The following is a 14,686-nucleotide window of genomic DNA, read 5'->3' on the forward strand; positions in this document are numbered from 1 at the left end:
ACCGGCTAAAGAATGCCCTCAATTGAACCCCCGTATACAGTTTGAAAGCAAGTTGGCCGAACGTAGTCGGTTATGTTACAATTATTTCCATCACCCGTTTGAGTGCCTTGGTATATTTTTGTTGGCTGTTCAGGCGACTGGCTGTGTGGTGGTGACTTGCAAGTGTTGGAGAGAATCACATGGAATGATGGATTGGATCAGTACAGACTCACCCCCAACCAACTTAGAGACAGGTATGTTCGCAGCAGTTCTCAACTCTAGTCATATCTTTCAACAATCGTTACATTTGCCCCGTTTATGATCATTAAAATTATTTGTGAAAATCGGTTTCTATGCATGGGGCGTATATGTTAGAAGTGGGGGGGGGGTGGTGGTGTCCCGAGCTGGAATGTGGATTTTGCTATTGAAATGGTTGAAATGATTTTGGATCTGTTCTGTTCTCATTAGTAATTCTCTTCTCGTGTAGCACAGAAACAGGTAATGTTAAAAGTAATAAAATGTACTAAATTGTAATGTAAATAGAATGTGTAAAGTAAATTAAAGTGTAAATAGAAAAAGGCATGGTAAAAAATGGGATGGAAATAGAACTCAAACTCAAACTATTTTGGGATCTATTTTGTTCTCATTGATCAAAGGTAAATTTAACTGCTGAGATGAATTCAATTACAAATTACGTCTGGAACAACACGGAATGCGTGAATAAGATGAGTTCGTGCGTTCAGGTTCAGGGAATTGGGTGCTGATGCAGTGTTTGCATTCCAACTGAGGAATCCAATTCACAATGGACATGCACTTCTCATGCAGGACACGAGGAGACGACTGCTGGAGAGAGGGTACAAGAACCCTACTCTACTCTTGCACCCATTGGGTAAGTTTATAACTAAGATTAACAGCCTTCTGAGCGAAATATTTTGACATTCATTCGTCACATAGGAATGAAAAAAAGGGGGGAGAAAAGAGAACCTTTTTAATTGCTCTCAAACGAAGTATAGCAATTATATTGGTCCTGTCGGTCTTTTTTATGTGATTTTTCGCTTGACCGATTTTTCGTCTGACGCTTTTGACTTTTCGTCCTCAAAAACGGGATAAACAGGTAGCGCCCAGCGGGTATTAGGCGCTCTTAGAGCCTTTCACCTCTGTTTAGCTGTTTTGGAGACTTATACTTATGGTGTGAAGGGCGGTTCTTAGAGGTTGAAGACCCCTCCACTGTTGACCCCCCCCCCCATCAGCCCTCGGTGCACCCCCCCCCCCCCCCACCCCCCACCCGTTTCTTGATACTGACGAACGACCGCTCGCTAATAACGCGCAAATTTAAACTATTTTGCAAAATTTTTTTCAAGCTTTTTAATAGCCGCCCTCATCTTCTCAGCCGGCTATTATAGCGCTCCTAATTTTTTTTACTTCGTCGAACAAAAAAGTGTTTCGCTTTACCTTATTTTGCCGCTTTTTCAACATTTTGCGTGAAATCTTTTGGACTTCTCTAGGCTAGTTTCTCTCTTCTCTGATTCTGCTAAAAGTGATTTTTGAACATCAGTTGCTCAGCAAAGCAATTCAAATCAAACAGAGTCAGTATAAAAAATTAAAGTCAGAAATAGAGACGATAAACCCGTAAAGCCGAATTTTAGATGCCCGCTATTTGAACGTCGTTCCTATAAGTCTTAGTTACCATCTCTAATGCTCATTGGTATTGGTAGTAGCCCCTGTAGCCTCTCTCTAGGAAACAGAAGTATGTTCAACTACGAAATGCCATGAAAATAAATCGGACATAATAAATATTTTTACAAAAATCTTTTTTTTCAATATCTTCTGTTCTTTCAATCCCAATCATGCTTATTGGAATCAACGGCGGCTATTTTCCGGCAATCTTCCGGGTATGTTTGAAAATTTTTGATTTTCATCCGCCCTAGATGTCAAGGAACCTCCTTTAGGTTTTAATAATAGGTTACTGCATAGGTTCTAGTGGTAATGGAATGGTTTCAACATTTCAACATCACGAATTTTTGCTTTTTTTTTAGACAAAACGGGCAATTTTTTTCATTTTTGACATTTAATTGTCCTTATTCAGGTTTTTTCCAGACCCAGGGGCCGCGAAACCTAAGGGTTTTGATAATAAGTTATTGACAAATTTTTGTTGGCCAGGGAATAGTTTTTCAACTGTTTAATGTCACAAATTTTAGCTATTTTTTGATGAAACTTATTTTTTTAAAGTTTTTTTGAAAATGTTCGTTGTTTTTTTTCAGGTTTTTCCAACCTCAAGAGCCAAGGAACCTTCTCTATGGTTACTGTATGATTTCTAGATGCAATGGAATGTCTTGCATGATTTAAACATCACAAATTTTAGCGTTTTTTTTACAGTTTTTGCCATTTTTTTTCAATTATTTGACATAGTCCTTCAAGGTTTTCTTGAGCGTTAAGGGTCAGAAAACCTCGGTTAGGGCTTGATAATAAGTTACTGGAAAGTTTTTGTTGGTCATGGGTTAACTTTCAACTTCTAAATATTATGGGTTTTAACAATTTTGTTTTAGAAAACTTTTTGGGTTTTATAGGTTTTTTGAATTTTTTGTCCTTTTTTTTTGTTTTTCTAGCCTCTAAGAGCCACGGAACTTCCTATAGGGTTTAATAATATGTTATTGCATAGTTTATAGATGTAATGGGATGTTCTTCACGAATTTGAGCAATTGTTCTTCAAGATTTTAATATCACGAATTTGATTAGTTTTTTAAAATATTGCAATTGTTTTTGGATTTGTTCTGGCACCAGAGGCCCTGACACCTCCTCCATGGTCTCATAATAAGCTGCTGCATAGTTTCCAGAGTTAATGGAATGGTGTTCAATATTTTTATGACTCCAGTTTTAGTAATTTTTTGATAAATTTCATTTTTTCAGAAATAGAGACGATAAACCCGTAAAGCCGAATTTTAGATGCCCGCTATTTGAACGTCGTTCCTATAAGTCTTAGTTACCATCTCTAATGCTCATTGGTATTGGTAGTAGCCCCTGTAGCCTCTCTCTAGGAAACAGAAGTATGTTCAACTACGAAATGCCATGAAAATAAATCGGACATAATAAATATTTTTACAAAAATCTTTTTTTTCAATATCTTCTGTTCTTTCAATCCCAATCATGCTTATTGGAATCAACGGCGGCTATTTTCCGGCAATCTTCCGGGTATGTTTGAAAATTTTTGATTTTCATCAGCCCTAGATGTCAAGGAACCTCCTTTAGGTTTTAATAATAGGTTACTGCATAGGTTCTAGTGGTAATGGAATGGTTTCAACATTTCAACATCACGAATTTTTGCTTTTTTTTTTAGACAAAACGGGCAATTTTTTTCATTTTTGACATTTAATTGTCCTTATTCAGGTTTTTTCCAGACCCAGGGGCCGCGAAACCTAAGGGTTTTGATAATAAGTTATTGACAAATTTTTGTTGGCCAGGGAATAGTTTTTCAACTGTTTGATGTCACAAATTTTAGCTATTTTTTGATGAAACTTATTTTTTTAAAGTTTTTTTGAAAATGTTCGTTGTTTTTTTTCAGGTTTTTCCAACCTCAAGAGCCAAGGAACCTTCTCTATGGTTACTGTATGATTTCTAGATGCAATGGAATGTCTTGCATGATTTAAACATCACAAATTTTAGCGTTTTTTTTACAATTTTTGCCATTTTTTTTCAATTATTTGACATAGTCCTTCAAGGTTTTCTTGAGCGTTAAGGGTCAGAAAACCTCGGTTAGGGCTTGATAATAAGTTACTGGAAAGTTTTTGTTGGTCATGGGTTAACTTTCAACTTCTAAATATTATGGGTTTTAACAATTTTGTTTTAGAAAACTTTTTGGGTTTTATAGGTTTTTTGAATTTTTTGTCATTTTTTTTTGTTTTTCTAGCCTCTAAGAGCCACGGAACTTCCTATAGGGTTTAATAATATGTTATTGCATAGTTTATAGATGTAATGGGATGTTCTTCACGAATTTGAGCAATTGTTCTTCAAGATTTTAATATCACGAATTTGATTAGTTTTTTAAAATATTGCAATTGTTTTTGGATTTGTTCTGGCACCAGAGGCCCTGACACCTCCTCCATGGTCTCATAATAAGCTGCTGCATAGTTTCCAGAGTTAATGGAATGGTGTTCAATATTTTTATGACTCCAGTTTTAGTAATTTTTTGATAAATTTCATTTTTTTTAAGTTTGCAGAAAATTTTTTTGTTCCAAGTGTATGGATCTTTATTAGCCAGTGAAACTGTTTCAGGCTTGAATTATGGATACTGGATAGTCTCTTGAGACAATGAAATGGCTCTTAAGATATTAATATCTTGAATTTTGGCAAGATTTTGTTAAAATTTGCAATGGTTTCCAAAATTTTTCATTTTTTTTGTCCTTTTCTGAGGTTAACGACCATTAGTGGCCAACGAAACTTTTTAAGTCTTGGAGATGGGTTGCTTGACAGAACTTTTGAGACAAAAATGTTTTTAAATTGTTTTTACTGCGAAGTTGAAAACTTTTTTTATTTTTGCCTTTTTCAGTTTTTTGCTTTGATTTATTTGCTAACAAGGCTATAAAAACTATAAGTTGCAGAGTGCAATCCCATCATGGAAAATTTTCATATATATATATATACATATATATATATATATATATATATACATATATATATATATTTATCTGTCGGTTAGGATTTCTTTCCTTCACTTTCTCGTTCACGTTTTCTCTTTCCCACTCTTTTTTTTTGTTGATGCCGCACTTCAGCTGCTGTTAAATGGCGTAATGTCGTCATCTCTGATCCTCATTAACAATGAGTTATAGTGGAAATGTTTGTATCATAATTGACCTAACAGGCCATTTTTGGAAATCATTATTTGCTCTCAAAAGCAATTTGTAGCAAATATATTAATCTTGTTTGTCTTTTTATAGCTGCGAAGCTGTAAGCTGAGCGAAGCTATATTGCGGTGCTCTTGGTTTTTTTGTTTCGTCGTCTGACGCTCTTTTTTCGTTTTACATTTGTTCACACAGCAAAGCTGAAAAAGTCAAATTTTCTGATTGACTTCTTCCTCTCACTAACGGCATTCGCGCGCGTGACGTCATTTCTCACTCGCTTTAGCAAAAGTTTTAGGTTATTTGCGTGATTAGATTTTGATCATACGTGACTTACCTCACTCAATAAAATGACTTTTGCACTTTAAAACTTAAGTTTAAATTGAATTTGTTTAAAGTCAAAGGAACTCATTTGTGCAGTAAAGGTCCCTAATAAGAGGCTTCTGCGGAATGAATTTTAACAAGCTTTATTAATTTATCGCTGAATGTTTTTTACCTAGTTTTTTGAGCGGCGTCAATTTTTTTCAATTTAGATCTTTATCTGTTTCTATCTCTATTATATGGCACGCAGGTCTATTCTTTCGCAGCTATTCCGGCAATCTGCCGGCTATGTTATGCACTTTTTCGCTTGGCTTAATTTTCGTCTGAGCCATTTGACTTTCGTCTTCAGAAGCGGATAAATAAGTAGCGCCCAGGTTGCATTAAGTTTTCTTAGAGCTACGAAGCCAACTGCTTGCCGGTCGTTTGAGAGCAATTTGCCCGACGTTAGTCGGTTATGTTTAAATGTTTTTTTCTCTTTATTTCAGAATAAAGTTAAACAAAAATTATCATATAACACAGGGCAGATTTTAGGTGGGTCTACACGTCCCCGTTTGTCCACCCTCTCCATATTTGTAGTATTTGTATTTATATTTAAGTTGATATTATTTAAATCGGAGAATTTAATTCTTTCTTTCATAATCACCCTAGAAGTCTCTGGCTCTGGTTTGGAATTAGAACGAAGCTAAGATGGTGGTTTGCAAATTTTGCTTTATAATAATCTTCCAAAAATAGTTCAACTCTTATTTGAAGCTCAAAAAATCGGAAATTCCAACAACTAGGATTACCCAGCAAATTGGTCCTGCTTGTATAATTGACTTTAATTAATAAATCAGCAAACTTCCGTGTAAATCGGGTATTTTGTGAGCCTGAGGGTGGGTTTTTCTGAAGGAATTAGAATAGCCCAGATCTCCAATCAATCTAATATCCGCATCCTCGATAAACACTAGTTTTAATGTTTTAATGTTTATTATTTTGGTCTTGGGCTCTATTGATTACCCCCCCCCCCCAACTTCGTGGTTATATTATACCTGCTTGGACGTGACAATTTTTTAACCTTATAAATTGATAAATTGTGCTAGTGTTGATTGTACTGAAGGGTGGTATTGACAAAAAAGACATCACTTTGTATGTATTGTGACTTGTTCACGTGCGTGTGTAGGTGGATGGACGAAGGACGATGATGTGCCTCTTCCAGTGAGGATGGAACAACACAAGGCAGTGTTGAGTGAGGGGGTATTGGATCCAGAATCAACTGTCATGGCTATATTCCCCTCTCCCATGATGTACGCTGGACCCACTGAGGTATGAAAGCCTATATTGACATTTAGAAGCTACTATTGATGTCGATATGGTCGTTGTCGGCTACTCCTCCGATAGACCGAAGTTTGATGCAATTATTGTAAGCGTGTCTGTCTTTTTTGTGCAAAATTTTTGCATGAAAAGGTTTGCAAGAACATTTTTTTTTTCGATTTAACTTCTCAGGTGACTTTTTCACGTTTGGAACCCCTCCTTGGTCGGAATTTCTTGCAAATATAGCAAATCTAGGCTACAGTCCCTCTGAATTAAATTGTTCGGCCTGTCGTTCGCGAGCAATTTGTTTGATTTTATTTATGTGTATAGAGGACTTAGTAAAATTTTATTTAGGTTTGATTTTATTTATGTGCATAGACGACGCAAAAAAAATCAACCGAACTACCCATAATTTTAAATACTGCCAACTCATCAATGAACTACCGAAGTTAGAATTTTGTCTAGCGCAGTATTACTAAAATAATGCGCTAGACAAAAATCTAACTTTCGGTAGTTCATTGATGAGTTGGCAGTATTTAAAATTATGGGTAGTTCGGTTGATTTTTTTTGCGTTGCAGTTGAAAAAAGAAAGCTTATATAGATTGTCAGTAAAACAGATTTGCATCGCTTTAATAAATTGAAATCATCTCATCTGTTGAATAAAATCGTTCGCAAAGGAGCATAACAGACTTCTTAAACAAATTGAAAAGCTGCTATCTGCTCTGCAACAATGAATTAGTGAGGTATATAAATAATAATTGCTCTTGAACGTATTAAGTTTGAAGCAAGTATTGTAAATATGTGTCTTTCTTATGCAAAATTTTTGCTTGACTGTGTTCTTCTAGAATGTTCTTCCGCTAGTGATTCCACTTTTCTTCGAAAAGAAAAACGGAATTAACTGGTAATGCCTTAGTGCATAAGTCTCTGAGCAGCTCTCCTAAATCTTTTAAGTGTACTGTTCTGAGAAGTGGCCAAGAAACTCAGCTTGAGAAGGCTGATATTCATGGTTCGAATGACGACTTTGGACCCTTCCTCAACGCTTTTATCGTCGCCACCTGAGGTTGGCCTCATAATGCTTGAGCTAGAATCAAAGCCTACCCCTCGCATGTTGTTCGAGGGTAATTCTTTCTACGGTAGTCGAGTGTTTAAATTTAATAATTTCCGTATAAATTCCGTTACTTGGGCGAATTGCAAATGAAGATCACAAGACTTCGCTATTCGTCCTCGCATTGGCGAAATGAATTTTTTTTCCAGTTGATATATCTACATTCTCTATTGATTCGCTTTTAGGTGCAATGGCACTGCAAGACGCGAATGGTTGCGGGTGCGAACTTCTACATTGTGGGAAGAGACCCAGCTGGAATGCCTCACCCTGAAACTAAGAAAGACATCTACGAACCGACTCACGGAAGGAAAGTGCTGGGCATGGCTCCCGGACTCAACTCACTCGAGATTGTTCCTTTCAGGTAAATTTCTGACGACTCTCGAATATAGTATTTCGGATCTTTTCCGTTTGTCCAACCAACCCCCCCCCTCAGCTGAGTGGGTGTATTTTATTTGCACCCCCTGATACACGTATGATGTAACTTGGGGGATGGAAGGTTCATGACGGACTAGAGAGGGCACAAACGGAAAAGATCCATTATTCCTAATACCATTTTGAGCAATATCATAATTATCAAATCATGATCGTTAGCGACTTCTATCGTTCCCGCAAAAGGACCATTTATCCAGAAATGAGATAATTCACGTGACTAATACCAAAGACCAGAAACCGACGGATTTTGAACTTAAATTAAGATTCTATTGGTTTCCGTCTTTGTTCATTTTTCACGTGCCAATTATCTCATTTCTAGACACATGCTTAACGAGTAGTTTAGAGTTTTGTTGGACTAGAGCTTATTGTTATTGATTCTTAGTAGAAAAATGGTATTCGTTTCTGTCCCAATGGTGATCAAATCGTCAGTTGCAGAAAATTTCGAGCAATGTAGCGGAGCATTAATCTTCTATCTTATTAAACTTTTTTGCTTGTATCGGATCGTTTTTTGTTAAAGGGTAGCAGCTTACAACACGAAACTTGGTAAAATGGACTTTTTTGACCCCGAGAAAAAAGGCGATTTCCTCTTCATTTCGGGAACAAAAATGAGGGGATTTGCCCGATCTGGGGAGCTTCCGCCAGATGGATTTATGGCCCCGAGTGCGTGGAACGTGCTGGCTGAGTTCTACCAAAAACTGGCAGCTGGTCAACAGTAGTTGGACAATATCGATAATCTCGAAGAACCAAAGACGATTTGAAGAACGGAAAATTAGGATTCAACTTAGCCGTGACATCGAAGGCAATCAACCATTCACTCACAAACATGACAATTTTTTGAACCAAAAGTTTAACGCAATATCTGACGAACGCACAATATTAATAATAGAAGAACTTGAAATGAGGGTTGAAGCTAGATCTATAACTTAAATCTAGATAGCAGTTTGTATCTATGTTCACTGATTTAGTTTCAGATAGTGATATAGATTTCTGCATCGCGGGTTTACAGTAATTAAATCTGGTGATAGTTATACTTTGCATAATTCGTCCTCAAATCATGAATTTTCTCAAATTCTTTTCTTGTACCTTCTCCATTATTGAGTTTGGCCACTTTTGAAATCCTTATTTACCCTACTTGCTATATTACCATCACTTTGTGGGCTATATTTCTCTGAAATTGCCAAATTTTTTTAGCTACCTGTGAACAGTTTGTGGAAGTAAACGAGTACCGTCGGTGCTCCCACCCTACCCTCCGTGTTTATAATGCGAGTGCTAAAAACGAAGTAATATGAATTGTACTCGTTTAATGTAACAAAATAGTTCGATATCTTAATCTCTACACGCAGTTATATTGCTCTGAACTTTTTCCGACCAGCATTGTCATTCTGTTTTTATCAGACAAAAGGCGGCTGAAATTGTAAAATACATATATATTCACTTTTCATATTGATAATAAATTTCCAATTTGTATTATATACCAGTGTTCTGCTGGAAATTCTATCTGCCTGGTAAAATCTCCTCGTAAAAATAAAAAAGTGAGCGCTTTTTTAAGCAGAAGTTTGTTTGTCAGGGTACACTACATCAAATTACCTGACAGAATCAACTCACTTTAAATGCCGATAAAACAGATGTTTCATAGCCGCCCTCATCTTCTCAGCCGGCTATTATAGCGCTGCTGTTTTTTTACAATCCAAGAATTGAATTGCATTGGTGCTCTGTCTTTTTTACGACTCGAAGAGAAGTATTGGAGAAGTCCTTTTTTTAATCAGTTTTATTGGAGTGATTTTTGAAGCGGGAAATGAAACGCGTGACAAAATTTGGAGTGATTTTGGCGCTAAACAAAAAAAAGAGCGGAGCGAAAAGAGAGTGGTTTTTGTTCACACCGCTGTTTTTGAGAGAGCGAGAAATTGATGTGTGAAAAAATTTTTTCTAAGCGAGCGAAATTTTTGGTTCACGTGCGGATTTTAAAAGCAGTTTTTTGCAACTTTTGACGGTTATGAGGTTTGTTTATGATATTGTATTAGTTTTAGGTTTGTTTTGATAGGAATTGAAAGTTTCAAGTAGTTAATTTGAGTTTTAATGCTAATTTGGAGCTTTTTGATCAGTTTTGCTGATTTTTAGACGAAATTTAATGATTTTTTACCCGTTTTTTTTGTTTTACTGCTTTAAGTGGGATTTGAATAGAAGCTTGTTACCTAAGTAATTGTCAGATACCAATTGACTAAAGTTTTGTTGGTATAAATTATTTCTTTCTAAGGAAAAATGACCGAAAAATTGAGAAATTCTAAACCATTTTTCTCATTTTTTGCAGTTTTTCTTTTTTTTTAATCTTACACAAGTGTCTTACCCACCCTTTTATAACTTGCCCATTGTTTTGCGAGTTTTTCATTTCTCTAATTGCAAAAGAACCTTATTCGGCTTTCTGTTTCCTTGTACTATTAAAAAAAACTCATTTAGTTTTTATAGTTTTTTTGTTGAATTTGAATTGTTTTTGAATGCCGTTTCTATTCCTTAATTTTTGGAAGTGTAGGGCATTTGTGAAAGTTTAGGGTTCATAATAGTTGTTCTAGTTGTTTAGTGATAAGTATGGGCACTTTTGGATATGAATTATTTTTTTGTTGAGAAATATGGCGAAAATTGGAACTATTTTTTTAAATTTTTTTCTTTGCAGTTTTTAGGGTTTTTTTCTGTTTTTTCGGACAGGTTTCTTAGACTATTATGACTTGTCTATTGTTTTGCGAGCATCTGGATGCCCTATTGGCTGAAAAGACTTTTTCTTGGGATTTATATGCTTTTGTAAAATTAAGAAATTTAACTTTTTCCAGTTTTTTAGTGCAAGTTGTTTTTAAGAGCTTTTTTCATAATTTGGCCTCAAGTATTTTTAAAACATTCACTTAAGTGGTTTTAGTAAGTCATAGTTGTTTTGATGAGGTAATTTTGGCAGAGATAGTTTTTTCGGGATCTCAAGTTATGACATAATTTGATCAGATTTTTTAATCATATTTTAACATATTTGATTTTTTTGTTTTTACTTTTTTGTTTTTTGGTTTGGTTTCGAGAAAATCATAAATTAGTGGAGGCAATTTTTTTCTGATGAGTAGTTGGATGGCGGTTAAATAGTATTTCATTTCAAGTCGTTTCCGGAATTCTTCGGCTATGATTTTTCATTTTTAATATGTTTTCACACCTTTTTTCATGACTTTGAGCTTTCAAAACGGGATAAACAGGTAAAGCTCAGCGGGCATCAAGTTTCATTAGAGGCCCTTAGCCGCATTTAGTAGTTCTTCAAGTACTTAGAGTGGTGAAGCTACTGGGAAGGCCGTAATTCAAGGTTAACAGGTCATTTTCAGAAATTTTTGAGCCCAAAATGTTGCAATTTTTTCGTTTTTTTTCGGATTTGTTGGACCAGTCTGAAAATGAGGTTTGTTAAAGTTAGTAAAGGTCTTTTGCAAGACGTAATTACTTATTATGGCCATTTTAAGAGCTATATGTATTGCTACACCAAACATAAACACGGTAATTTATTCTAATTTTTAAAATTTTTTCAGTTTTTTTGAATATTTTGTTGTTTCAGCTCTTGGAGTCACAATAATAGGTTATTTTATTGTTTTTAGTGATAATGGAATGGTTTTCAACTTCACGAATTTTATCAATTTTTTTGAAAAATCTAGCAGTTTTTTTCCAATTTTCTGACATTAATTGTCATTATTCAAGTTTTCCAGCTCCAGGGGGCAAGAAATCTCGTCTAGGATTTGCTAATAGTTCACTGCAAAATTTTTATTGGCCATGGCATAAGCCAATTTTTCCAAATTTTTAAAAATCGTTGTCAATTTTTAGGTTTCTCTAACCTGAACAGCCAAAACTTTTCCTTTAGGTTTTGATAATAGGTTACTGCAAATTTTCTAGTGGTAATGGGGAATGTGTTTCAAGATCTTAATATAAAAAATTTTCAATTTTCAAAGCGATTGTCAAATTATTTTTTTTGACTTCCTGAAATTTTAGTCTTTTTCGTCAGTGGCCAGGGTTTTGCTGCTATTGAGTTTGCTAGTAAGTTATTGCAGAGTTTCTAGTGGCAACAAAATAGTTTTCTGTTTTTTTTAGATTGCAAATATAAGTAATTTTATAAATAAAGCTTGCAATTTAAATTTTTTTGGTTATTTTCAAATATTTTTGATTTTTTTTTATTTTCCGAGTTTATTTATCTTTATTGGTCAACGAAACTTTTTAAATGTTGCAGATGAGTTACAAGACAGAACTCCACAGAGCCAGTATAAAAAATGAAATCAGAAAAAGAAACGGGATAAACCCATAAAGCACAATTTTAGATGCCTGCTATTTGAACGTCGTTCCTATAAGTTTTAGTTACCTCTCTGTTGTTTATTGGTATTGATAATAGCTTCTCTCTAAGAAACAGAAGTATGCTCAACTACGAAATGCAATCAAATTAAATCGGACTTAAAAATGTTTTTATACAAAAATCTTTTTTTTTTCGATATCTACTCTTTCAATCCCAATCATGCTTATTGGAATCAACGGCGGCTGTTTTCGGCAATCTGCTGGGTATGTTATTTTTTACAAATCATACTAATTCGGATCCAGAGTTTTCTTTTAAAGGTGAAGTTATCAAACCAGCTCTTGCTTGTAGTTATCCTGGAGTACAAATTGATTCAAACTGAACCTTTAAAAATCACCGGAACTCAGTTTTAGGCAACATGACTATGCTTGAAATGACTCCTTGTATCTTGTAGTAAGAAATCAAATTCCTTTTAAAGTAAGAGTTAATGTCTTCAAGTCAGTTGTACCCTTTCTTCTTTCTTTCAATGGAATATTCCTTCCAACTCTAACAGCAAAAATCATAAAACGCGTAAATATGCAAATTAACTGAGGAATGATAGTTTGTTATTTTCGAGAAAAGTTTGATCACTCCACTGATCTTCTCATTAGGGATCGTATCCCGCCAGCTGAATTGTTTATATCAAAAGTTAGCTTAATGAAGCTACAAACAGATATAAGACACAGATATATAACTGGGAAACATCCGAAAATTTTAAAATGTTTTTTAGTCGCCAAAATGCTAGACAAAACAAGAGAATGAAAACGAAGTGGCGCATCAAATCTTTGATCTTAGTAGTAGAATGTTGCAATTAGGGCAACATACCGAGTGGGGGGCACATTTCTAAAAACGTCTGACATGGGTTGGATTCGAACCCGGATCTAGTGCCTGGGAAGTGTATCGTGTACCACTGGACCAAAGGTGTATAAAATCTATTAAATTTTTGTATATATTCCAGCTTAGTTATGTAAGCTTAGTTTTACATGCTAATTATGCATTAAATGCGGGAGAACTTTTAAATTTAGGACTTAGAATAAATGTTCCCTCAAGCTTATATTGCTTCAAAGTCCTTTGCGCGCGATGGGTACATGTAAAGTATACTAATCCAGCCACTCAATTGAGCTACACAGCGAGGTAAAAATAAAAAACCATTTTCCCGTTTTGCGCTTGACAAAACGCTAGCCTATCTTTGATTTGAAAAACCAAAATGACGCGCCGATTTGTAAGAGATGAAATTGATGAGGTATCACAAACTTAGTCTTAGATTATGGAAACAGGGACAGAACCCCATGGCGCTGCTCTTCCAATACTGTGGTCCCCTGATCAGAGAATATATATTTGTTCAAGTGAGTATCATAGTGCTCATGATAAGTCTCTGTTTCGCTATGCTATTATTGATATCGGAAAGTTGTGAGAAAAAAACAATTTGGATTGCATTGCTTTCCAGTCTAGTGGGTTTTATTTTACCGAATCCTAAACTATGAAGAAAGTCATTCTCACAAACGATAGAATCTTCATGGCAGTTGTAGGCCCAAGTGCTTGTGGGAAAACCGACCTAATGTTCAACATGTTGCAAAGTTCTTCGTTCTTTCCAAAATTACTTTACAATTTTATTACTTTACAAAGAGTTCCATGACAAATTTAAAGCTATGCAGCGTAAAATACCACACATCGAGCTCAACAAGTATTCTGGCTTGGATATAACGAAAAAGCTTTCGGAGTCTCTGCTCGTTTATGATGACTCATGCGAGGAGATATTCAACAAGGAGTTCGTAAAAACAGCAACGTCAGGGAGACACGGAAAACTTCATGTGATCTACGTCAAACGTAATATTTGTTTTAACCAAGTAAATGGTCGCGAACAGTTGACTTGATAACAACTCATATAATTTTTTTCAAATCTCTGCGCGACAATCAACAGATAGAATATCTCGGAAAACAGTTGAACTGTCTCCAACTACTCAAGGAAGCGTACAAATTATCAACCGTTCGAGCCTATGGACATTTAATCATTGATCTAGATCCCAAAACAAGTCATGGCTTACGACTTTCTTCTTGTCTCATTGGTCCCGAACCATCACTTTCCTATATCCCTTCGGAGGAAGTCGTTGTTACACCAAATACGAATGAAAAAGAAAAACTTGCTTATGCTGAAGCGCTGGTGCATCAACAGCAACCCCAAATCGAAAAGCAAGAGAATTTTCTTAGCCAAATTTTCTTGTTGAATTAATTTGGCTCCTCTGTGACTGTGTTATGAACGTGCTCTCTCGTGTTGTCCCAATCAACAAAGCAGATTTACGACATTTTGAATCTCAACTGCGACAACTTTGAAAAACATTTTAGTGTTTTACAGAGAAGTAAACTGTTCCAGACAACAAGGGGTCATTCTGTAATTCC

General features: G+C 35.3%; 1 protein-coding gene across 5 annotated transcripts in view; it reads left to right on the top strand.

Moving 5' to 3' along the window:
• Positions 1-9,041, top strand: part of LOC142348229 (bifunctional 3'-phosphoadenosine 5'-phosphosulfate synthase-like) — a 30,222-nt gene extending 21,181 nt beyond the window's left edge. For all 5 annotated transcript variants that reach the window (XM_075399512.1, XM_075399510.1, XM_075399511.1 and 2 more), the window contains 5 exons: positions 134-233; positions 723-868; positions 6,292-6,434; positions 7,713-7,888; positions 8,477-9,041. In XM_075399512.1, coding sequence (XP_075255627.1) covers positions 134-233; positions 723-868; positions 6,292-6,434; positions 7,713-7,888; positions 8,477-8,675 — 764 coding nt within the window. In that variant the 3' untranslated portion in view covers positions 8,676-9,041. The remainder of the gene's footprint in view (positions 1-133; positions 234-722; positions 869-6,291; positions 6,435-7,712; positions 7,889-8,476) is intronic.
• The last annotated feature ends 5,645 nt before the right edge of the window (positions 9,042-14,686 follow it).

The sequence above is a fragment of the Convolutriloba macropyga genome, chromosome 10, assembly GCF_964194025.1.
Source record: "Convolutriloba macropyga chromosome 10, txConMacr16.3, whole genome shotgun sequence".
NCBI classification, from domain to species: Eukaryota; Metazoa; Xenacoelomorpha; order Acoela; family Convolutidae; genus Convolutriloba; species Convolutriloba macropyga.